Consider the following 24,971-nt stretch of genomic DNA (forward strand, 5'->3'; position numbering starts at 1 on the left):
GGGTTGTTTATTCAGATTTGGATTCTTTGGTTAAGTGCTATCTCTGTCTGTCGAATCTCGGTTGCCAAGTTGGCAAAGTACTTTCTTTTGTTTGCTGCATTTCGTTTTGGCCAACTCTGTGCAACGTTGCGTATGAGTCATAAAAGTCAAAAGCATCTGGCTTTTGTTCTTCCCAAGCCACTTCCAGCATATTTATGTTATGTTGTCGTGCAGTTTTGGACGGAATTATATAAGCCATTATACTGTCTGCTCCGGAGTCACTTTCTATGTCCTCTACGACAATTGGCGAGCATATATTGTCCCAGGAGGAAGGGAAAATGGCGTCGTCATGCTGCCTCAAAATGAAAAATTGATTTCACAGCGAAAAATATGACAGCGACAAGCGGCGAGCGGCACAAACTTTATGAGGTCACTTCGTTCTGGCCAGTAAAACAAGGTCCACCCCAAGTCTACATTTTTCCGCCTTATGTTTATGGCTTGGACAGTGCACGCGGTGCCATTCCCCGTATGCACTTGCAGTTCATGGCAATCAGCGTCATAACGACCGAAGTTTAGTATTTCATTTCAGTTTTATGAAGCGTAACGCGTGCACAATGGATAATTGCCAGTGGGATTGATTTGAAGAAATAGAGGGGATTATTTTCATTATGCTTGCGCGCTTGTTTCTCGTTCGATACTTTGATTACACTAAGAGCAGACTAATTGACAATTTAAAAAATCATTGTCGGATCGCTCAGACGGTGAAAATCCACTTAAAACGCCCTAGTCTTTTAAGTAGCCACTAAATTTAAATCTAAATGACAGACATAGTCGCACGTCGTGCTGGAAAACAGACCCCAAAACACACGCAAATTCGCAAATGGTAGATGAAACTGGATATCAAGGCTCGTTCGGTTGCCTCGAAATATATTTTCTACCCGTGTTTCGTTTTGTTTTCCCAAAATCGTAAATAGTCGGGGCGGGCAAATTGAAAAGTTGCAGCCAGCGAGGAAGTGGGAAACGGTGAGTGTGTGTCTACAACTTTTGCGGCCCTTTGGAATGGTCCCCGATGGCCAAAAACGCCGACTCGTCTTTTCAACGTACTCGGTTGCCAAGGCACTGTGGCCAAAACTCTTGACGAAAATCTAATGAAGCGCCTAAAGGGTTTCTATTTTATTAAAAACTTTCTTTAAGAACTGAAGCTTTGTTAACAACACGTTGTCTCAATGCAGACAGTGCATCTTTTTTCAAAGCCTCTTTGAAATTATATTGTAAAATTTTTATAAATACAATCATTATGTTGAGTAAAAATGCAGTGCTCTTGTAATTTTTTAAAAATATCTAAAAATCTTTCTGAACAATAATATTCCCTGCAAATATTATCAAATTAATTTGCTCCTTCAAAGTATAACTTCTTGATTAAATAAAATGCAATCACACTTAAGGCCATTTAATTCTGTTTCATCTTTAAGGCTTAAAGAACTCACCACAGTGCCAACTCTTGGCAGCGACGCCATTGAATGGCATTTTATTTTATTATTGCACACAGCATGCTCGCTGGCTGCTTGTGTATTTATATTCAAATTTGTAGCACCTGTAAAACAGTTTGCAAAACAATGAAGACGCCGCCAGACGACTGTGAGGGAATGTCAGCTGCTGCCCCATCAACCTTTTACCCACCCCGCAAGCCATCCGTTTGGCCAAAAGTTAGACAAATATATGTAAATGGAAAATGTGCTGGGCGAAATTGCGTCAAAACATTTGCCACACGAGATTAAGTTGGCCGGGTCCATGATATGTTTAAAGTTTGACTTTCTTATCGGCCAGCCTGGGCGCAGACGTTATGAATGAAACTGGAGGGAAGGACTGACTGACTTGACGGGCGCGTGCTAAGCCAAAGTCTAAAGCCATAGACATGCGTTTGTTTTCTCTCGACAATCAGACAAAAGAAGGACTAAAAGAATTGCGTATACGACGTGTTGCCTTGACACCTGGCGTGGGCAGCTGGGCTCCGCCAGGCATTTGGCTGCCTTCTACATTTGAGCCGACACGAGAGGCAAAACAATACCCATTTATTATGAGTTTATACAATAATTTATAAATACTTTTTACCCCGTCTATCGTCTATCTGTCTGTCTGTCAAGTTTTCCAAATGTGCGAACACACTTAGGCGTTTGATTGATATTTGGCAACAAAACCTGAATGACAAGGCCCTGAAAGCCGATATCTACATTATGTGTTGGCGTGTCTGCTCTTCCGAGCTCTTTCCTTTCTTTATTTTTGGACCAGCAAAAGGTGTGAATAAATCGGTTGAATTAATTAATTCGAATGAAATAAATACCGAGCGTCGAGTGGGGGATGGTTAAGTCTATTAAGTCAATTATAAATAAATTATTCTCCTGCCCCAGAAACCTGCTGATACCTGCGAAAAGTAATCGCCAAGGTGGCTGGAGGGCGTTAATTAGCCAAGAGTGGGAAAAATGGGGAAGAAACCCCAGAATTCTGCAGGGAAATTATTATTATTTATGCGTATTCAAGGTATCCACTGCAAGTAATTGTTTCTCCCGGCGAATGAGTTGTGGGGCCGTAATAATAAATTTCCATTTCGAGCGGCCCCCAGCATTCCAAGGGACTCACCTCAACGCATTCGGTGTTAGCAAATATTCAACAGTTAAATCACTTAGCTGATGGGTTCTACTAGTTGGCTAATGAAAACCAAATGCCACGAACGCTTAACCACAGCCTTCCCCATCTGCACCCCTGTCTTTATCCTCATCAGCCGTATATATAGTACGTCAAGAGTGAGCTATGTGCTCTGTGTGTATAAATTATGCAGGGCACATACATTGCTAACTGTTGAGAGAGCAACGCGTTCTGCGCTAAGCAGAATTTTGAACTTGACTTAATTAGACGCAAATGCAGAAAATAGAAAACGCCACAACCGCAACTCCCCAGCGAGTTCGAAAACGGTGGCAGTGATGCTCTGTCTGGGTTGAAATCGCTTTCAATGACAAATAGTATAACTGATTTCAGTTTTTTATTATCTAAAATAATAAGCAATCTTGGAAATGGCTGCAAATTTAAGTGGAAATGAGTTTATATGTCGATAGAAAAGATAATCTATAAGTAGAAAGCAAATTTCGGTAAAGGAAAAGGAAAATTCAAATATAAAAGCCCCATTTTTATGACCGCTTTAAGATTATTTAAAAGATTATCTATAAAATACTTTTAAGACCTCCGCCCACAAAACACTTACACACTTAGACTCGAAGACGGCCTCTTAAATTCTATATACAAATAACGCCGGCGGGAAAAAATGCAAATTCAAGTTTATAGTTTTCCCATCAAGGATCACGCCCATTCTGGCCACTCCTCCAAAGCAAAGGACTTTACTGCCGAGGAGTCCATAGAAAAGAGCCAAGTAAGCAGCTCCTTTGAGCAAGTTCTACGGCTTGACTGTGAGTTTTCCGAGGAAAGCGCGTGTCATGGGAGCTCCAAGTTCGGATGCTTCGATGCCTGGATGCCTATTGCCCCCAAAGGCCGTCGCTCGTTAATTAATCAAAATACTGCTGGAGCTGCTGACAGCAGATCCCCACTCCTCGCCTCGACTGATTTTGGCCTGGTCAACGAACCTGCCGCTGGAAATCTGTCGCTTCGTGCGTATGGCCAAGCAATTAAAGTCACGCGCGAGTATTTAATTAAAAGCTGAATAATGCAGCCAGTGCTGCGGCCAGGAAGTGTCCAAAAGTCAGGGAGCAGCGGCTTTTGGAAAGCAATTACGAGTAAATAAAACTTGCAACCAAACAAATTGAAAATTTTGCAAAGGGAAATCAAAGTGGGCACCGGGCCAGATGAGCAAATAAGTCAGCAGCAGACAAGTCAACGGGCGGGCCAAGTCTATTTGTCGGCCAACGCGGAGAGATTCGACACCTACAACATCGATTTCAATCAGCTGCCACACGTGGGCCACCGGGCAGCTCCCTGTAATTATTGGGGCGCCCCGAGGTGCGGTGCGCGGCACAAAACACGCATTTTAATTTGACAGAACCAATGAACTTGGAAATCAGAAGTCGCCAGAAATTTAAAGACAACTTAGCGCGTCTTTTTTTGACAGCACAGAGAAAAAAGTTGATTGGATGACAAACTTTTTTGTGTGAATAAATTCGTTTTAAATCAAATTTTGTATTTCCCTTATTGTTTTCTTTAATACTTATTCTTATGTATCTAATTAAAATGCTTTACTTCTTTTGCAAATGACAAAATAACTTGTTGGTAATTTAGCAAAGTCCAGAAATTAATTAAGACATTTTCCACGCTTTTCTGCACAGTGTGAGTTTTGTTTTCGTTGGGGATTTCTGAAAATGCTGTCAATCACGAGAAGGCGGTGCGATGATTCGGCGTTTGGCGGATGGCGGCTGGCGGGCAGGTCGCAGACATATCACAAATCGCTCGAGTGTAAAATAATTTGTCTCGATTCCCTTCTGCCTGAATAAAATCAATAAACGCCGCCCCCGCAGGCCGCCGCCAATCGGCGTTCGGCAAGATGCTGCAAATGCCATTTTCGGCAATCACCGAAAATAAGTCCTGGGCTCTCTCATTAGAGCAAGCACCTGGCTGTGTCAGGTGAGTGGAGCAACTCAGCACCTGAGAACCCCCCGCCACTTTTAACACCTCCACCCAAAATGCCGCATAATTGCGACGACTTCTAGCCATCGAAAATCCAAGGAATCGCACTTCTAATGCCTGGCACGTACGCGCCGACGACTGCAAATGCTGCTTACTCCTTTCATGTGGGCTCAGCCCTTCGTCCTGTCCCCTTTTTACCCCTCCCCCTCTCACCTGGTATTTACATGAGGCCAGGTGTCTCACCTTTGATTGCAGCACTTTGTCCGCACACACAATCCACCAGATGTAAATACAATTGGGCGACAACGTGCACGACTCTTGCGTTGTTTGTTTTAAGTACCTCTCGAATATGTCAACTTGTAAAATCTCAAAAAGATACGCCTGTCTTTTACTTTTTAATGCAGTCACTCTGCAATTTCACGTACTGCTAAGCCTAACATAATAGAAATTTGGAAACTGTTGTGTCTACATAAATTAACTAATTTTCTGTAATAGTTTTAACTTATTTCTATACCAATATGTATCACTTAGTCAACTAAATTTTTTTTAAGTGTATCTGAACAACTATCGCAAACTAATAAACCTATCAAAGTCTATATGTCATGTGCTCATCAACATCATATGTGATTCCCATTTGACTGCGAAATCGTAACCGAAATGTATCACGTAATACGTCAAATTTATGGACTATTCATGGATCAATATTTGGATTGCATATAGGGGGACAATAAAGTGAATAATAAAACCATAAAACAAAATGACCCATGCAGGCGTGGAAAATACGTTTCCGGATTCCATTTGGAGTAAAAGCTTTACTCCAGTTTAGGGAACATTCCAGAAAGTTTTGTTTGTTAGACTTAGTTTCGAGCTAACGAAATCTCTCCCAACGCAAAAACTTTACTATATTTTTTTGGCTTGCAAGGGATTTGCTACCTTGAGTAAAGGGTCCAAATGCGAAGGTGTAACGAACAAGCCAACTTCGAAAGAAGTTTTAATCCGACTTCCTGTGACTGGATCCTTTCACTAGCACTCTTATTCACTCATAATTCATAAGTCACTCCCTTGTCAATCTTTACCATCGATTAGCGTCAAAGAGTGAAGCTTATGCATTCAGTCAGCTGCACAAGCTCTTGAAGGGCACTCACCCTTTTGGAAACAAATCCCCCCTTTCGACGGCAAAAGTTTTTGCATTTAAATAAGTTGCAGAAAAGTTTACTGGTGCTCGATTTCTGATATTCTGTGTCAGAACTTCAATCACTTTGCCAGTGTGTGTGTGTGTGCGTATGGTGCCATGAATTATATGATGTTCAGCTAAAGTTTCAATAGAAAATGCAAACAAATTCCGTTTGCCGAGTTTCCAGGAACTATCTATGAATGACATTCAATCTGTAAATTAATTTTTGCCAAAAATTACATTGAAAACACGTTGCTTTCGGCGGTTTATGTATTGTTTGCTATTTTTGGCACGTTGCGTAGGGAGGATTTCAATTTTGGTGTGGACACCCACGCTCCGAAAAACAGAAAACAAAGTGCGACTGATGTTACTCCCATGTTTTTGGACAGCTGTTGGCATTGCTTTGTTTAGGCTCTCTGTTTTCGCCAGAATATCAACCTGTTAACATGTGTCTGCCTTATCGCTTATCACCCCCATTTTAGCCCCGTCCAAGTGAAAGCCTAATTAGACAGTTGGCGACGCCGATAAGGGGGCTCCAATAAATTTAGCCTGGCCTATCAGAGATTTATGGGACATTTTAACTTAGTTTTCTCATGGGTGATGCGGGCTAATACGAACAAAAAGACTTGAAAAACTGCCAGGATTAAGCTAATGAAGTATGTTTGTCCCCAAGTAATTCTATCTTAGTCTGGACATCTTTGGCGCATTAACTGTTTAGGATAATTGTGTGTACTTTTCACTTTAATAGGTTTCTATAATTACCTATAAATGGGCTTTAATACATTGTTAAGTTATTAAAGTTAGAGTTCGTTTTATTGTAAAACAATTGAACAGTTGAACACATAAATGGCCTTAAGCTTTAAAGTCTGCATAAAACTTTTAAATAAGCTGACATGCATTAAGTAGGCATAACATTACATTTTGCGACTGTACTACTGCTTAAACACTGTCGAGATAATAAATGCGAAGCAATAACAGTTAAAAATTATTGAGGTGTCAGGCGCAGCGATTTATGCATAATTGCATGGCCAATAAAACGTATGAAATCCGCGTTAAAGTGTCAGCAACGATTATTGGCCTCCAGCCCCTTGGATAATTAAGCTGCGTTGCTGCCTGAATTAAAAGGAAATTGTTATGTTAAAGCCTTTGGCTGACGTTGAAAGGCGTTGCCGACACATCATTAAAAATGTGGCGAACGCAGCAAAAAGGGAGAGCGCTGGAGTGGAGTGTCCTGCGGCAGACAGCTCAGACATTCGTCCTTTCAGGACCGCGGACCGTGGACAGACTGGCAGTCAGCACATTATAGGTAATCACAATATTTATGTGCGTTTAAGGAGACACTCGGCAGGCAAAATTGTTGAAACAAATCATTGACAGCTGGCACAGCAACCACACATTTGCGGTGGTCTGCGTTGTATTTTTGGAACTTTTTTGCCTCCGTGTTTTAAGACATTTGCTTTCTTGTTTTTTCCTTTTATTGCCGAAGACTCTCCCACAATAAATCAGATCTTTTTTTTTCTTCTTAAATTCAATCTCCCTAGAGTCAGGGCGTAGGCACATTAAGTTGACAAATAATGGCAGACATTACAAATTGGATGTGAATTGTGCAAATTATTTTTGGAATATTTTATTAAATTTGGCTTGCGACTTTAAATATTTTTTTGATTGTCATGTAGCGAATTTATAACAAGCAAAAATGTTGTCCTAATCTGGAACATTTTTTATGGCCCATTTATATTTAAATGTTGGCTTTGTTACAAAACAATTAGCAATTACCAAGCGAATGTTTTTTGTTGGGGATTTTGCTGAAAAATGTGCAGGAAAATTGCCATTTTCTGCTGTTCTGGGTGGGCTTCCTGTGTCAAATAAAGTGACCGAACTAATTTCCTGTGGAAAACGTCGGAGAGCGATATACATTTAGAAGAATGTAAATCATTGCTCCTAACGAACTTTTAGTCTAATCATTGTGACCCAATTTCACAAACGATTTAACTTGAATAAATAAATTAGCTACATTTATTTGCATTCGGGTGAGCAGAACAACAAAAAAGAATGTACAAGATTCAATTAGGCACATTCGAGGGGCAACAAATCAGTGGCACATTCAGCTGGAGATGATAAACTTTGGGCGGAAGTTTCCGGCAGCAGTGCAGCATACGAAAATAAATCCGGAGCTAAGTGGAAAGCTCGGGGAAAACTGATAGACAGTCTGTCTGCGTATCTTTATTGCAATCATCTGTATGTGTCTTCCGAAGAAACGTGGGCGTATAATAGACAACTTCCTGTTATTGGTGGCCCGTCCCATCTCAGTCCCTTCCTTTTCCTTTTTCCGACCCATCGGCATGTAAAATTTGTGAAGTGTGAAGTAACCCTGAAAAGTCGACAAATCATTGCCGAAGTTTCGATTTCGTTTGGGTCTCCTTTTATGTCGGTGATACACGTAAAGTTGCGATTAGCCCGGAGTTCACTGGTAAATGGATGCAAATAAATTGGGGATTCCTTTCGTGATAAGAACGTGACGAATGAGACAACCCAGGTCCTTTCAAATTAAACATCCTGCTGAATAGGTTTTGAAAGACTAATTTCTTCGCGGTAGCTTTAATATTTACTTTAAAATTTCAAATAAAATTCTTTTCTTCTTGTTTACTTCTTTGTGCTATTGAAGTAAACATAAGCCACTGCCAAAGCACAAATATAAAACCGAGAATATCATAATCAATGCATCAAAAATGTCAGTCGTTGAAAATTGAAACAAACCAAAGCCACAAATGCGATTTGCAATTTTACACGCACGTATCTCTGTGCAAATATGTGTCTTGGGGATGTAGAAAATGGGGATGGGAATGGGGATCAGGATAGGGATGGGGATGGTGCTGGCTGGGATTGGGATTGGGCAAATAGCGCTCCTACGTGATATGGCTGGCACTTCCATTGCATACATCAGGGCTAGCTGTCTCAAGCTCGAATCGCCCTTCCTCTTCGCTTTGTCTAATGTTTTTGACGTGAATGGGTTGGGATGCAAGTGAATATGGTCGTTTGGGAACGGAAAGGAAAGGAATTTCTGGTTCAATTCACAGCATCTTCGAAGACAGGAGAGCTTCAAAATTTCAACACTTTTGCACACACATTTGTTATATACTGAACATTTACTTGTGGAAGTGTAAATAAAAAGCAAAAACCTTGGAAGATATTTTGTCAGAATGTCTCTATCTCTATTAAAATTATTTGCTTTTTACAAGTAAAAACCAATATCGTAATCAATTTCTCTGTGTGCAGAGTTATATATGCGCATTTTCCGGTCGTATTAACGCTACACAAGGACATGATTAGCCGGGACCAAACTTATAAGCTCGTAAAAATGTGTAAAAGGAGTCCCGCATATGCCGGCCGGATTGCATGTCAAAGCTGGCCACGGCCAAGTCAACAACTTCATAAATATGTCGAGCATGTGTAGCTCGGATGACAGCCCCCAACCTCTAGAACTTTTCCCGCTCGGATGGAGGGACCCTCTGGCAGAGATTTGTGCCACATCATCGCTCCAAGCTGACCAGTTTTACGCTTCCGTCTAACAACAAAATGGCATTAAACGCAGATCAATCACAATCAACATCGCTGACCCACATATACATATACATATATACATCCGCACAAAGATACATGACTTGTGGTTGTGGGGTAGATTGATTCTGATTCGGGAATGGAGTTGTCCCTATGTGACATGTATACATAAGTGTTGGCTGCTCATAAGCGACTTTCCACCGATAGTTTTCCCTTTTTTTTGCTTGCAAAGTTTCCTATTTACTCGACCCTCTGTGTGCTCTGTGCCTCTCTATTTTGGCAACTTCCGCACTCGCCACGACAACAAACGAAACTTAAGTTTTTCTTCCCGAACAAAAGCACTTGCTCAACTTTATCTTGGCTCAATTTTGCTATTAATTGGCAAACACCATTGAAGCCGCGTTCCCTTCAAGGGCCGCCGTGGTTTCGCTTCTTTTCCCAGCGCAGTTGGTTAGTGCAACCGCCACTTGGAAACAAATTGACAACTATACATTGCGAACAAAATTTAATTTTGTGCCGAGTTCCGAGGCTTTGCCTTGGTTTATTCAAGCACATCGGTCTGGCTTACACTTGATGGCTCGCAGCTGTAGTTGAGGTCTGTTCAGGTTGGAGTGCGTTTATTTGTACAGCTTGCGGACATTTTCAGCTATTTAAATGGGTCAAAACGAAGCTGACAACGCTCTTTACTATTTATAGCTGTAATTATTATCCTCAAAAGAAATTTAGTGAAACTAAAAGAGTACTAGCTACAAAGTAACTTTTAATTTTGCAAGAAAAGTTTCCCCTCTTCAATTTTTTAACAAATAATTATATTTCTCAGTTGAGTAAGTTTGCTAAATATTCTGTATATTTACTTAAACTCCTGTTACCTTTTCTATAATGTAAAAACGTGAAAATAATTAATAAGAGCAAAATATGGTAAACTTAGCAAATGAAAATGTTTCTTTCCACGAAAGCTATAAATTAATAATCAATTTCTTTGAAAATGAATAATAAGCAGAAAAATGTCAAAGTACAATTTAATTATATTCTTGTCAAGAATGAATTTATTATGTTAAACCGCATTCAGGTATTCTCAATTACATTCTCCCCATTGTAGCCTATCATATTACTTCACCTAATGAAATGTCCATTTCAAATTTTAATAAACTCGACAAGTGGTTAACATTTAATATCCCTCAATTAGGCCAAATTTAATAGGACAACTATATAAAAAGCTCATGACAGCTGGGCAATTAATTCTTAACAAAATTCCAACCACTCTTTCAATCAATTAGCCAGTGGTTTGTTGCATTTTTGGAATGAAATGTAACGCTTTGTGAAAACGAATTGAAATCCTGGTGCAACATGCATAATTGAGTCGCATTCGCAGTGTCGCGGTGTGGAAATCCAGGCGAACAAATTAATTGCTGAGCTTAGCATGAGTTCGCATTCAAATGTTAAGATTAATCACTGTCAACTAAATGCGAACGAATATATAAATTGAATAGATACTTAGCGCTAAGAGGGCGACATGGACACAGACAGCGAGTCCAAGGCATGGCGCTTAGTAATTGCGCAACCGCACCGATACTCACTCAAACTACTTGCCGTGGCTGGAATTGCAATTGCAATTCCAATTGAATATTGTGCACTCGAAATGGAAATTGAAATTGCACTTCGAATTCAAATCGAAATTGAGTTCGGTGTTAAAAAATGTGTAAAACAAGCGACGCGACCAATTGGCCAGCGATTTCACTGAAGGCAATTGACTTCGATGAGCTTCGTTTAGTCAGGCAATCTTGTCTTACAAGTATCTTAAAGATGCACACGCGATCACTTGATTTATATGCCGAATTAATTGTTCACCTTTTTGTAATACACTCTTAATTTACACTCTTCTATTTATTTTTTATTTTACCAATAACTTTTTTTCTTCACTGTTTTTAGGGCTCTTGGCTCTTAAAGTTGTTGACAATTTTTACGATTACGATTTACGAAAATCGCTTTCGGCCACGCAGCGTTAAGAAATTTCGCGTCTGGTTCAAACAAAATTTCGCATTGAACTGAATTTCTGTGTGTGGCATCGTCGTGCGGATTTTCCTGTTTGGGCTGCTGTTGCTGCTTCTGATGTTGCTGCCGTTGCCGTTGCTGCTGTTGCTGCCGTCGTTGGTGTTGCTGGTGTGCCGACAACGGCAACACGAAGGCACACGACAACTGACCTGCCGCCTGCTGCCTGATTTCACCCCACATTCAAGACAGCCGGCTAAAGAAGCCGCCAACTGAACAACCGAAACAGCTGTTTTTTGTTTATGTTGCCGAACTCGTTTCGTTTCGGATCGGAAAGGCTGTCAACATGCTGCAAACATTGCTGGCCATGTTGCCGCTGCTCTTGACCAAGCCTTGCGGATGTGCAGCTAGAGTGGCTCAAGTGTTTAGTTAATATTTATGGCCAGTTGGCCAATTAATTACTGTTGACTAGCCAGCTTCAAGGGGCAGCTACGTGCGTGCACCAGCAACATGTTGCTGACGGCCAGCAAGAGCTTAATGTTGCTCAACATCAAGCGAGCTTTCTTATCAATGGTGATAAGTGCTACAAATGCTTAATTAGCTTATAGTTTTCCCTGTGTTTTTATTATTTTTAACCTTAAAAAGAAGGTAATAATAAGTAAACTTGTTTCTTTTTACTAGTTTTTAACAGAGAAATTAAAAGTTAAATTTACATGATTATGCCTTTCGAATCCAACTTATTTCAGAATTTGTATGCACCGAACTTACCTCATAAATGCATTCGCTGCATTGCCTTGCAAACTGCATCGCCATGTTTATGACTTTAATTGATCCAACTGAAGTGTGCCAAAACACCCAGCTGACCCAAATACCAAGAAATTGTATTTTCATTTCATTCAGTTTTCTGTGATGAGCCAAAACAAAAGGAGAAATCCGCACCCCACTGATCTGTAGCGCGTATAAAAAATGGGCAACATAAAGAAATTCTCTGCTGAGAATTCGTGACAAAAAGCCATCAAAATTCAGAAAACAATCATCAACAATCAAAGTCGAGTCAGACCGATTTTTTATTAAAAAGCCGAAACAAAACAAAGCGACAGCAGCTGCATTTATGAGAACGCAAGTGAGAGACTCGATTCGAATCGCGAAATTTGTTCGAAACTTTGGCAGCATCGCATAAATAAGCAAATTTATTTGTATGATATCTGTAGCGGCAATTTATTTCGTTGTAGCATTTATTTATTGGGAACATTTTGTCATAAAGCACACGGCCCAGAAAGAGTGCGAACGCGGGGAAATTCTCGTTCGTCATGTTCGTCTGTCAGTGGAAATACTTTAAAATAAATAAACAGCGATAAATAGCTCTTTAAATTAAGCAAATAAATAGGCGTAAAATTATTTACTCGCTGCCCATATTAATATATGTATTCTGCTTTATAAATACATCCATTAACACGAGAAGGATCAAGAATCAACATCTGAACGACTGTTGAATACACTTGACGGAAACATAAGTTAAGTTAATAGTATATTTACAAAATCCAATATATATGATATGGTAACTTATTAATAATATTAAATTTATATAAATCCTTGCTCGATGGTAATTATTTCGAAGTAAATACTCAGTGCTAAGGAAACCTAGAAATTCGTCAGCCTCTCAGCCAGAAATAGAAAACTAAAATACAAATGACGTATTTTGGGTGGGCAGTCGTAAAGTGTCCGGAAAGTCTTGAAGACTTGCTGACAGTCGACAAATTTATGCGTCTGTGAAATGCTGCAACGCTTACTTTCCTTTTAATTGGCCTGGTCTGCAATTAAAATAAAGAAATGCCAGCGGAAACATTTCGTATTTCATGTGCCTTGCGAATGCTCAACAATTTGCTGCCAAGCGACTTGTGGTCACCATTCGCATGATTTATCTGCGCCGCGGGGCAAAGTTTCTTCGGTGATAAATTTCTTGGAAATGTCCCCGCCTTAAGCTGGTCTAATGCTGGGCACATCAAAATTTATCGTTCCGCATGATGCTAATGACTAATATTCATTTCGAATGGCTCACGTTTTGTTTGCCCATGTTGTGTATCTAATTTTGTTGCCATTCCGCCGATAATCTCTGCGAACACTCCATAGAACGACAGCAAATCATGAGAGTTTGACCATTTTGTTGCCTAGGCAATGTCAACGACAACGTCATTTGGCATCAACTGAAAGGCTTAGTGGCAGCTTTCTGCGAATTTTCAACAAATTAAGCCTGTCTGACCTCTCTCGCTTCCTCGAATTCAGTAACACATGCATGGAAATAAACTTCAAGGCTTCAAATGCAGGCCAGGATCTTAAATTATAGTCCACTGTTGCCGGCCTTTCATGGTTCATTTATATTTATGACTAGAGCAGACAGTCGCAAAACGAATTAAATGGAAAGTACTTGAGGTCGTTTAGGGGAAATGAAAAGGGTGTGCATTAAATGAAAATTATAGCTGCAGATAGCATCTCGTTCCTAATAAGTTTCGCATGCAACAGATTGTCAACAAAATGATTTGCTGGCGGAAAGAGGAAAGGGGGAAGGTCTCCTGCAGTGGCCCGCAGCACACGCGTCGTATACGCAATTTGCATAATGAAGACATGAGGAAGGCAGTTGGGCCGGGTGCCTTGGGTTTTCCGTTTCAGAGCGCAGTCCCCACAGACAGATGACCCAATTTTTAAGGGTCCTTCAGCAGTTTATTGTGTGCCCCTCCTTGAATCCTTTTCGCCTTAAATTCCCTTTATGTCTTGAGTGTCTGTAACCTGAGGCTAAGCGGTCTATTTTCAGCAGTAGTCCAGACAAGGCCTTAAAGCCAGTTGCCTGCTTAAGGATTCAGCCAACGTGGCCCGGCTGTCGAATAACTCGCCGTGGATACACAGCCGCTCTGGGCGGTTCAAAGGTAAATAATCGGATAAATATTGGTAATAATTTTGCCGAGCGATGAACCACTTCCAAGCGAGAAGCAAGTGGCACCCACCATCGGATGCAGCTCATTAGCATTTGATTTGGCGTCGGAGCGAGCAAATATTTCCGGCAAAGCGGACAAACATTGAACCTTTGGTCTGTGTCATTGCCATTTGTGGTTAGTTGAGCGGCAAAAGGTAAACAAATTTACGGGAAAACTCTCTCACTACCTGCGGCTTGAATGATGAGGAGGTGTGAAATTGTATGTGGTTGCCAGTCAAGCAGTGGAGTGAGTAAGCAATTTAAATGGGATTTCTACTCAGAAATCATTCTCCGGCGAATATTAAGCCCACTCTGCTTTTACAGGAAAGTTAATAAAAATGTGACGGAACAATTTTGTTTAATACATATTTCTAATTTAACAAATTCATCATCCAAGTAGACTCTTGTAATTACTTCGAACAGTACCCCATATACTCCATTCATTTAAGCTAAGTCACCCCAGGAACATATATAGATGTAAAACATTCAAAATACAGTTTATACTTTCTTGTGAATTTGCGTTAATTGGTAGAAATCGAGGCCATCGAAATCGAAGGCCGAACCGAACCGAGGTTTTTTAGTTGAGTGATCGGAATCGCTTCAATGAAAATGGTGCGCCCGAGTCGTCGCAAGGGAATCGAGGAGGTGTACGGATCCAAGCTGGATGCATTGCATCCAGTGAAGTCGGTGGCTATTTCGCATGCAGGTATGACCAAAACCACGACAATGCGAACTGAAAGATCGGGAATTGGAGGCGGACCCGGAACCATTAGCTCTCGGCCAAACGATTCTCGAACTCAGCGCAGTTTTGTGACAGAAAACGATTACTACATCACCACCAATCTTCCGCTGACGGCGGCCAATTTGAGAAATGCCCCGAGCACATTAAATCAGCCATCGCCTTCGCAAATGATTCCCGGCCACGCCCACCCGTCGCCCTACAACGCCATGTCCTCGAGGCGGCAGAATATGGCCAACAAGGCCACCGGCCGTCAGCCGCAGATGAACAAGATGCCGCATTTTAATCTGGCCGAGGGCAAGGTGAACCAAAGTGTCTACAGCATGGCGAAGCCGAAGGAGACGCATCGGATGCAGCACCACGGAAAGGGCAACACCCAGAGGAGCAACTATCCCATAGATGATAACGCCGACTCCTCCGACAAGGAGGTAATGGCTCCACAGCCGGTAAATCATGGCAACAGGCGGCGGCACAACCAGCACTCCCACGTCCACCAAATGCAAATGCAAATGCAGACGCAAACGGGAGTGATGCAACATCCGCCGCAGCACCAGCTCCACCAGCAGCAGATGTCGAACCACAGCCACTTGAAGCAACAGCAGCAGCAACAGCACCACCATCACCAACAGCAGCTGCACCACCAACAGCATCAGCATCAGCATCAGCATCCGCATCCTCAAGCACATTCGCATCCGCATCCGCATCAGAAGCACTCGCGTGGGCGGCAGCCGATTCCGACGGGCAAGGTGCACGTGAGTACCGCCGATGAAGATGGAGAGAAGGACGACGATCCCGAGGAGTTCTTCGAGCTGATCCGCCAGACCGTCCAAACTGCCGTAGGGGTAAGAGCTATTATTTAATTTCTAAAAATTAGAAGAACAACATGTATAGTTTTTATTTTAGTATTAATGATGGCTCGGTTCGAAAAACATATTTTGTTAATACATAGATATTAAATTATATAATATCCTACAAAACAACAATTTTTTATCTCTACCTAGAACACCATCTCGGATGCTCTTGTGAAGAACTTACGAGATCTGGGCCACAAAATCGAAAGGTTCTCCGGCGAATTGAAGCAGACAAATGAGCAACTGGAGAAGCTGCAAGAACACGTTACCAGCAGTAGGTTCTTATAAACTATAACTAATAATTACCCTCAACTACTTTTAAAATTTTAAACCCAACAGAGGTTATTTACTACGGGGAGGAGAACTCGCGACACTTTCGCTATTTGTGCATGAAGTCCGAGTACGACAAGATGTTCTACCAGCACCAATCTCTGATGTCCGGCAAGCCAACACCGGAGATGATCAGTCTTTCGAAGGCAAATTTAGCGGCAGCTGCCTCGGCGAGCAAGAATCTTGACTACCAGCCATCGCAGAACTTGAAACATTCTGTTGCAAAAGGAGTCAAGAGCCACGGCAAAGTGGGCGGTGCCAACAAAAAGGATCTGAACGTGACTCCCAAGAACTCCGCGGCTTATCACAGCACCTCTAAGCCACTGCCGCAGAGCCCTGAGGCCCAGAAATCCTCCTCGGATCACAGTCTGGCAGTCAAGTCCTCCGAAATGGGAATGCGGGAACTTCTGGGCCAACTACAGCGCTTCTGCACTCAGGTGCAGCAAAATGAAATGAATGGCCAGCCTGTGAGCGAGCAGATGCCCGATCTCGATGACATTTTGATTCAAAACAAACTTTCCAAAAGCGGACTTTGTGAGAGGGTAATCAAGAATCCCCGCAACATCGCCGGCTGTCAGGGGGATAAAAAGGATGATGACACCGAGGTGGAAACGCCCATTGACAGCATGGATGAGACCTACACCGATGACATCCGTTTTTCCTCGGAAATCTCGTCCTGCAGCGAGGACGATGACTGTGGGATCAAGTACCCAAGTGGATCAGTCACCGCTCGTGGGCCACCCAAATCCATTCGGAGGACGGCCAACAAAGGAGCGGGAGATGGTCAATAAGGGGACTGGATTCATTCCAGATCAGTAAAATGAAGTAACATCGAAGCACGAGAAACCAAACACCATTATTCATCTCAATATTTCATTTCAATGAATATTTCATATCAAAATTGTACGAAATTTTTCCAGACAACGTAAGCCATGAACACCAAAACCCTTTCAGTTTTAGGCTATTTAGTACGAAAAAAAATTATTGTTTGTACCTTGCGTACAAGTATTTATGTAATTTGTCTTGGCGATCAGAATTAAAATACTTTTGAAATTGCATAAAAACTGGAAATGTCTTAGAACAAGGTGAAAGCAGAAGTGACCTATTTGGCCCTTGGCAATCCCAATCCGGCTGAAAATTGCCCATTGGTGTCACTAATAACTGCATATTATATTGACTGCGAGGCAAGACCAACTGAGCTGGCCGAAACAAGGCATCACCCCCGAGCAGGTGAGCGTGAGTCGAGTGGAAAATAAGGCCTAAGACCACCCCCTCTAACCCTAAAAAGCAGCTGCATTTTTATGGGCTTACGAGTGAGGCGCTATCGTTGGTTCTACCGCCAGTTTAGTTTCAGAAAACAGTTTAAACGTGAACGAGGTCCGGCGGTGACATATTGATGCGTGTGTGCCCGAAACATAGTGCAAATTTTTTAATGAAATACCACAAAGCCGAAAAAAGACCAACAAGTGAAGCCCGAAATAGTTCCTAACGCAATAAAAGTTATAAAAACCCAGAGGAGAAGAGTTCAAATTAAACTTATGCAATGCAGTCAAATGCAGTTGGCTGTTTTTCGACTGCCGTTGCCTTTGACATTAATTAAAAGTGTTATGCAAAAGCCCCGAAACCCGGAAAAGCGCCCTGCGAATGTCACTGCCCAAGGCCCGGCTGTCGTTTCTGTTTTCAAGGATATTCCACAGAACACTCTCCACGGGGAATCCGTTTAGATTGCATAGCCACAAAATTAAATGAAACATTTTGATAAGCCCAACCGATAACAAATATTGTGCAGGCTGTCAAGTGCTCAGCGTTGGAAGTGGCCGAAATTGCAATTACTGATCGGCACTTTTGACAGGCCACCCTTTTCCACCCTGAAACTGAAACCTGAAAGCTGAAACTTTTACCAACCAACCAACCAACCAGTCCGGCTAATTGCAATGACCAATATTTGAACTGGCTTCGAGGGTACACGGGTACATATTTATTTGTATAATTATGGGAAAATGTACACTCGAACCGAAGCGAAAAGCACTCAATGGGTGTGAGTGACAGTTTGAGCCCATAACCATAACAACCAGCGATTGCCCGGCCAAAGCCAAGTTAGTCAAAACAAAACGGCCAAAAACAGGTGCAAAAGCATTGCCACATCAGTGTTCCGCGTTCGCTTTTCCCCGGGGGTGGGTTCCACAACAGAAAGAAAAAACTAAATAAAGGCGGCCGACTGACTAAAAAAATCGAATAGAACATAATTGCATTGTTCGGGCCACTGCAATACTGCACCCGTTAACACAGGGGCTTACAAATCAAATTGCTCGTTCGCGGACAGACAAAATATATGGCCTGAGTGCTGCGTACATCAGTGGGCAAATATAAAACGAGAATCGTTTAATTGACCCTAAAACCAGTGAGGCGTTCAGTTTGTGTTTTACCATTGCGCACCCATGGCCGAAACCCCAACTATTGCGGCTCAGACTGTCAAAGGGCTCAGTGCGTAAATCTGTGTTATAATCGCGGTGCCATAAATTCCGCAATTCGCCTTAAAAAAAATTCTATTGATTTTCCCAAAGGGAGAGAATATGCGAAACAGAAATATTTTCCACCGCATTACTTTGCAGTGATAGTGGGGAAAATCACGAAGAAACGGGCATGCGAAAGTGGAAACTGTGCCAAGCCCAAGTCTGTGTTAGTGTGACAATTTTTAATGCGATTAAAGTGCAACACTCTCCACGCAGTCGGCGAATGGTTGAAGTGACCAGGAAAAATCGCAGAAGCTAAAATTGAAATTGTGCAGAAGTTCGCATTCGCATAACGATTCAAAGCCCGGTTCAAAGTTGTCGCCTCCAATTGTTAATATCCCACTTACAGTTTTCTTTTTGTGCTCCAGAGTGCTTTTAAAATGCTACCAATTATCCGTGCATGTTAAAAAAAGAGACAGTGAAATCGTTTTATTATCAACGTACATTTTTTGTATAATTAAAAAGCATTCAACTTTAAGGGAAGGTCATGGGTTCGTGGCAGTCTGGCCGGAGGAAGCCATTTCCAGTGGGTAAGTGCTCAGTAAATGTTGTAAGTCCAAGTGAAATGCAATGGAATGAATAGCAACTTGAGGGGATTTCTTATATTTATTCTGGTCATATTTCAGGGACTTAATTTATTCTTTTCAACCGCATTTAAGTTTGACAATTGCGTTGTCTGTTTGAATTATTCCTACGGTTTTTGTTTTTTTCTTTAATTCTATGGTCTATCGATTTGTCAGCAAAGCTAACTTAATAAATTGCTTAGTTTAAATGTATTCTTTAATTTCCAGTTCTGCTGTGCGTGCTACTCACTCTGCTCTGCATTTTGGACTGTCATGGAGTAGACTTGACATCTCCCACCAAGAAGTCCGCTCCCCTTCGAATAACCAAACCGCAGCCCACAAGTCAACAGGCCAAGCCCACCAGTATTACCACAAAGGCCCCAACGACGGTGGCTCAAACCACCAGCACCGATGACGGAGTCTCCAGCTCCGTGGATGGCCAACTGGCCCCACTCATCTCGTCCACGACTGAGGGGAGCAGCAGTGGAACAACGTCTGGTTTGCAGGCGGATATCTGTCGGAATGGCCTACAGTTAACCATCAGTAGCGCGGATGAGGGAACGGTGGTGCAAAAGCAGGATGAGTTCCTCACGATACTCGAGGGCGATGTGATGCTCAGTGTCCTGACCAAGGATCCCGTCTCAGCGCTCTTCGTAATCAATCGAGTGAACCAGGCGAATCTCATAATGGCTGACTTTGAAATTGGTTGGTACTTGACTTCCACTCGAATGATTTCTTTGAGGCTTCTTGAAAGTTCTCCTCAAATATATAGGGTATTCTTACTTTTATTAAGTTTTAAAGTTCATTTTTATTATTTTCAGTTTTGTTTCATCATTTTAATTATTCTTTGTTGTCTTACCTATACCAGAAATATATACATTTATGGTTCATTTAATATTTAATATGATTTGCAGGAATCCGCGCCATCAATGTCGACAACGTGACCTTGGCCGAAAACTTGCTCCTCCAGGAAGTTCAGTTTCTGCAGCAGTGCGCTCCGTTTTCGATGGGTATTTTCCTCGACTGGGAGCTGTACAGACAACTAGAGTCGGTTATCAAGGATCTCGAGTACAATATTTGGCCAATACCGGGAACCCGAGCCCATCTCTTTCCCAAAGTGGCGCATTTGCTGCACCAAATGCCGTGGGGCGAGAAAATCGCCTCCGTGGAAATAACTACGGAAACCCTCGAGATGTACAACGAGTTCATGGAAGCTGCCCGCCAGGAGCACATGTGCTTGATGCACTTCAAAAGCGATGAGAACGTTTACATCATGTTCGGTAATAAGCTGGCCAGCCACTTCAAGGAGAACGGCACTCTGTTTTCCGTGCCCACCGATCGAACGGATGATGAGTTTTTGGCAGGTGAGCGAAATTTCAAACTTGAAGAGATTGAGGATACACAAAGCTGTATAATTAATTAAGTAGAATCTTTGAGAAGTATATACCTATATCTATTATAATTATATTCTTCTTAGATCTTCCGAACAAAGCCTTCGTCCTGATGGAGAATGAAATTGAACTGAGCACAACAGTCGAACTGGACATCACGCCAACCGTTCTCGACGAGGTTTTGATTGGAAAAAGTGTGGTGCCCTCGCGAGTCCTGAGTTTTGCCGGTTCCATCATCGACCTGATGAACTGGCTGCGCGGATCCTTGTCCAGACATTGCAAGCGGGATGAGGAACAGGATTTGTATGTGCTGGAGAGCTGCTTCAATTTCCTGAACTTCATCGAGGATTGGCGGACATCGGAATACCGTCAGATTCGCAGCACGGCTGAGATCCTCTCACTTTTGGTGATGCGCAAAATGGGCACCGCCATGAACTTCCAGATGTACCAGAAGAAGGTGCAAATGCTGGACAAGATTACGGGGGATTCGCGAACCGAACTGCGTGAGATTGCCTCGCAGAACTTCGAGACCAATGTGACGACCTACTACCATTACAATCGGGACAATCACACCACTTTGGAGCTGAAGACCAAGTTCGGCCAGGTGTTCAACTGCCAGTACAGTGCGGGTGACAATAGGCGCTATCCCTTCCTCTTCGACGGCGAATCGGTGATGTTCTGGCGCATCAAGATGGACACGTGGGTGGCAACTGGGCTGACGGCCGCCATTCTCGGCCTGATTGCCACGCTGGCCATCCTGGTGTTCATTGTGGTGCGCATCTCGTTGGGCGACGTCTTCGAGGGCAATCCGGCCACCTCGATTCTGCTCCTGTTGTCCCTCATCCTGGTCTTCTGCTCCTTTGTGCCCTTTTCCATTGAATACGTGGGCGAGCAGCGCAACTCGCATGTGACCTTCGAGGACGCCCAAACTCTGAATACCCTGTGTGCGGTGCGGGTTTTCATTATGACCCTGGTCTACTGCTTTGTCTTTTCCCTGCTCCTTTGCCGGGCCGTCATGCTGGCTTCGATTGGCTCCGAGGGCGGCTTCCTGTCCCACGTGAATGGCTACATCCAGGCGGTGATTTGCGCCTTCAGTGTCGTCGCCCAGGTGGGCATGTCCGTGCAACTCCTGGTGGTGATGCACGTCGCCTCGGAGGCGGTGTCCTGCGAGAATATCTACTACGGGCGCTGGTTGTGGGGCCTCCTGGCCTACGACTTTGTGCTCCTCTGCTGTGTGGGCGCTCTGATACCCTCTATTTACCGATCGCAGCGGAACTACCGCGAGGGAATACTCATTGTCATCGGAGCGGTGCTAATCATGGTGATTTGGGTCGCCTGGATTGCGTTGTCCATGTTCGGGGACGAGTGGCGCGATGCAGCCATTCCGCTGGGATTGCAGGCCTCCGGCTGGGCGGTACTCGTGGGCATCCTTATACCGCGTACTTTTCTCATTGTAAGGGGTATCGAGCGGTCGGATATCGCCCAGGCTTTGCCCTCGCTCACCTCTCTGGCTTTTGCCCAGAACAATCAGTACTCCTCGGAGCAGGTTGGTAACTTAATAAAATCTATTTATAGATTATAATTAATTTTAAAATCTTATTTTGCAGAGTGTCTATGAGTGCGTGAACCCCGCCATGCGCCACTGTTCGCAGGAGGAGGTGAACCACCAGTCGCCCAGCGAGATTCCCACGTTACCCCTGCGAGGAGGAGGCCCCCGTCGCCAGCAGTTCTTCGCCAATCTCCGCCAGGCCAATGCCAACATCAATCCGCAACGTCCGCCTCCGCGGCCCCAACAGAGTCCTTCCCGCTCCTCGGTGTCCTCGCTGCCACCCACACCCGACCACAACAAGATCACCCGATTCTAACCCCTCCAGTAATCCCGTGCGTGTGATGAGGCACTTCTAGTCAAAGCTCCCAGAACGTGAATTCACCTAAAACTGTCCAACATTTTGAATCACTGACGAACCAAGATCTTATGGAAGTTAAGATAATAAACCGATTTAAATAATCAAATTTGTATCTTAATTCATTTCTAGAAATCTGTATATTTTTAAATTCTTTCGAAAAAACAAGAAAATCTGCGAAAAAATCTATCGAAACCAAACTAATTATGCTAATGATGATGATCTTAGAGGACATCATCACAATTATAAGTTATGGGTTTAAAGTGCAGGAATTTGGCAAAAAATATCAAGAAAATCGACCAAAAAATGGAAACCAAACTAGTGATGCAGTTTCTTAGAGGCCATCATCGCAATCATTTTGGATATACCAATCCAAAATCTGTCATCATTTAGAGGAGCTATATCAGCTGAAGTGCAGGTCCTGGCAAGTCCTCACCTTATAAATCCGCTCCTGTAGAGTTTGCTTTCCAAAAATGGGTTTCGAAAAGTGGTTCGTGTACCCGCTGAGTGAAAGCTCGCCAAGCTCGCCGGCTTTCTCTCCCTCGCTCTCTCTTTATCGGGCTATAACTCTAATTGGCTGGGCAAACACGTGACAGGGCAAACAACGAAAGCTAGATGGGCTAAGGAAAAATCAGCTAAGGCAGAACGGCGACGACGACAATCACAGGACTCGATATCCTTGTGCGTCACGCGACATTGGACGAGCGTTTGTTTGGCCTTGGAAAGGGGCGGTGTTTATAAGGGCGGGGCAAGGGGAGGGGAAGGGGAGGGGGAGGGGAAAGGGCTCGCTGGAGGACGCTGACGTCAGGGTGACACTGGCCGGGGCAAGAACATTGACCGTGGTACATGGACAAATGCGCAACAAGATGTGCTATCGAGCCGCCACAAAGGCCGGCGAAAAAAGCGAGGTTGCCACCAACTACCGACTACACGCGACCATTTCGCATGGCGCCGATTCTGCTGACAATGCCACGCGCGGAGCATTAGAGGGTTAAGCCGGGGGGGATGGAGGGGGGAGTGGGGGGTAAGATGGGGCGGCAGGATCCGGGCCAACCTCAATAAAGTTATGCTCTGCTCATGTAATCTCGCCCCAAATCCCCCACAAATTCCCCGCGCGCACTCGTGTATATGGCATACTTTTTGGGGCAACGTGAAAAGCGCTTTGTTTTCGCGCTTTTCTCCGCACTGGCCGTTGGCATAATTTGCACTTCATTTGCCGACACACAAAAAGGAAATGTCTTGGCCCGCCAAGGACGAGGATAAGGATTCGCTCGTGGGCGGTTTGTCTGATTGCTGGGCGGCGATAGCGCGCTGCGAAATGAGTTTTTCCTCTTGCCACTTTTCCTGTTTATTTTTGGCCTGGCAGCGTATGTTTTGGCATAATTTCCCGAACCGTTTTCGTAATTAAATTCTGCGCTTCCGTGCGAGATTAGGAAAGATGCAAATGTTCGGGGACTATTTGCCACACCGCAGATCCCTGCAACTACCCTCATAATTGGCCATGTCGAGCTTCCCCTAATCTGGGATTCCGGCGGGAGTGTGTGTGACACTTGACTGTCAAAAGCTGTGCTACGTGACATTATTAGCAATGCAGTCCCGCCGCAACATCCTTCGTCCTTGCCTCCTCGGCGTGCTGCCGGCTACGGGGCGTATGATTTATGGCTATGACAGAACTAATGATGCCACATTCGTTGGCTGCTAGGCGTGCGCCCAAGGCGAGAAAACGGATCCGATGGAACGGGGATATCTGTTTATTTATATGATCCAATATGTATGTAGGAGTCTGCTTTGGGATGTTTCCTTCGCCCTTAAAAATTCAAGTCAAGCGTCACCGGCTGTGACGTTTGCAACCCACGCTAAAGATAGACCAAAACAATCATAAAAGTTGCTTCACTTGTAAACTTCTACTTTTAGTTCAATCTGGCGGAGGGAAAGTTTTCTTTTGTCGAAACATGCCGTAAGACGCCCACTCCTTGCACTCGCTTGTGAATCATTCAACTGCGTAGCCATCGATTCAGTGACGACATCATGCTCACCTACCGGTACAAATCAGGCATTACCAGTTTACAGATTGCACTGAAAGAAAAAGTTTCCTATACAATTTTCTCGTATTAAATAAAAAGCGCTTAGATGGCCTTGATAGATGTTATGATATCTTTAAACAAAGTGTATTAAAGTAGTTAAAATTTATGTTTTAATTGGGCTTGGACTTGGTTACTCTTTGACTTTAATCCGAAACACAACAATATCTTGGTTCTTAAGTATACAAAATGTTCCTCTAAATACATTATCTAAAATCCCACTGAAATATTTCTCCAAGTCAAGGAACATTTTGCTTAAGAATGCGTATCTGCTCTGGCATGTCGCCAAATGTGCGCCACATCCT

General features: G+C 43.2%; 3 protein-coding genes across 6 annotated transcripts in view; 2 read left to right on the top strand and 1 right to left on the bottom strand.

The window, feature by feature from the left end:
• The window catches only part of LOC108096022 (cardioacceleratory peptide receptor), a 32,598-nt gene extending 21,204 nt beyond the window's left edge, over nt 1–11,394 (bottom strand). The window contains exon 1 of the mRNA XM_017197371.1: nt 10,915–11,394. The gene's annotated coding sequence lies outside the window, so the exon portion shown is untranslated. The remainder of the gene's footprint in view (nt 1–10,914) is intronic.
• A 3,341-nt stretch (nt 11,395–14,735) lies between these two features.
• On the top strand, nt 14,736–17,278 carry LOC108095883 (mediator of RNA polymerase II transcription subunit 15). The gene is made up of 3 exons (XM_017197194.1): nt 14,736–15,875; nt 16,035–16,158; nt 16,224–17,278. The coding sequence occupies exons 1-3, from the start codon at nt 14,898–14,900 to the stop codon at nt 17,003–17,005; spliced, it is 1,884 nt and encodes a 627-aa protein (XP_017052683.1). The 5' UTR covers nt 14,736–14,897; the 3' UTR covers nt 17,006–17,278.
• Nucleotides 17,279–17,568: 290 nt separating this feature from the next.
• Nucleotides 17,569–22,694, top strand: LOC108095882 (protein bride of sevenless). 4 transcript variants are annotated; one of them, XM_017197191.1, is made up of 6 exons: nt 17,569–17,680; nt 19,096–19,257; nt 19,519–19,995; nt 20,205–20,654; nt 20,768–22,227; nt 22,289–22,694. In XM_017197191.1, exons 2-6 carry the CDS (start codon nt 19,215–19,217, stop codon nt 22,544–22,546), a joined length of 2,688 nt encoding a protein of 895 aa, XP_017052680.1. In that variant the 5' UTR covers nt 17,569–17,680; nt 19,096–19,214; the 3' UTR covers nt 22,547–22,694. The 4 variants fall into 4 exon arrangements, with proteins under 4 accessions (XP_017052680.1, XP_017052681.1, XP_017052682.1 ...); XM_017197192.1 differs by having other exon boundaries at nt 17,582–17,614; XM_017197193.1 differs by lacking the exon at nt 17,569–17,680 and adding an exon at nt 17,719–18,184.
• Nucleotides 22,695–24,971: the final 2,277 nt, after the last annotated feature.

The sequence above is a fragment of the Drosophila ficusphila genome, unplaced genomic scaffold (assembly GCF_018152265.1).
Source record: "Drosophila ficusphila isolate 14025-0441.05 unplaced genomic scaffold, ASM1815226v1 contig_791, whole genome shotgun sequence".
In the NCBI taxonomy this organism is placed as follows: domain Eukaryota; kingdom Metazoa; phylum Arthropoda; class Insecta; order Diptera; family Drosophilidae; genus Drosophila; species Drosophila ficusphila.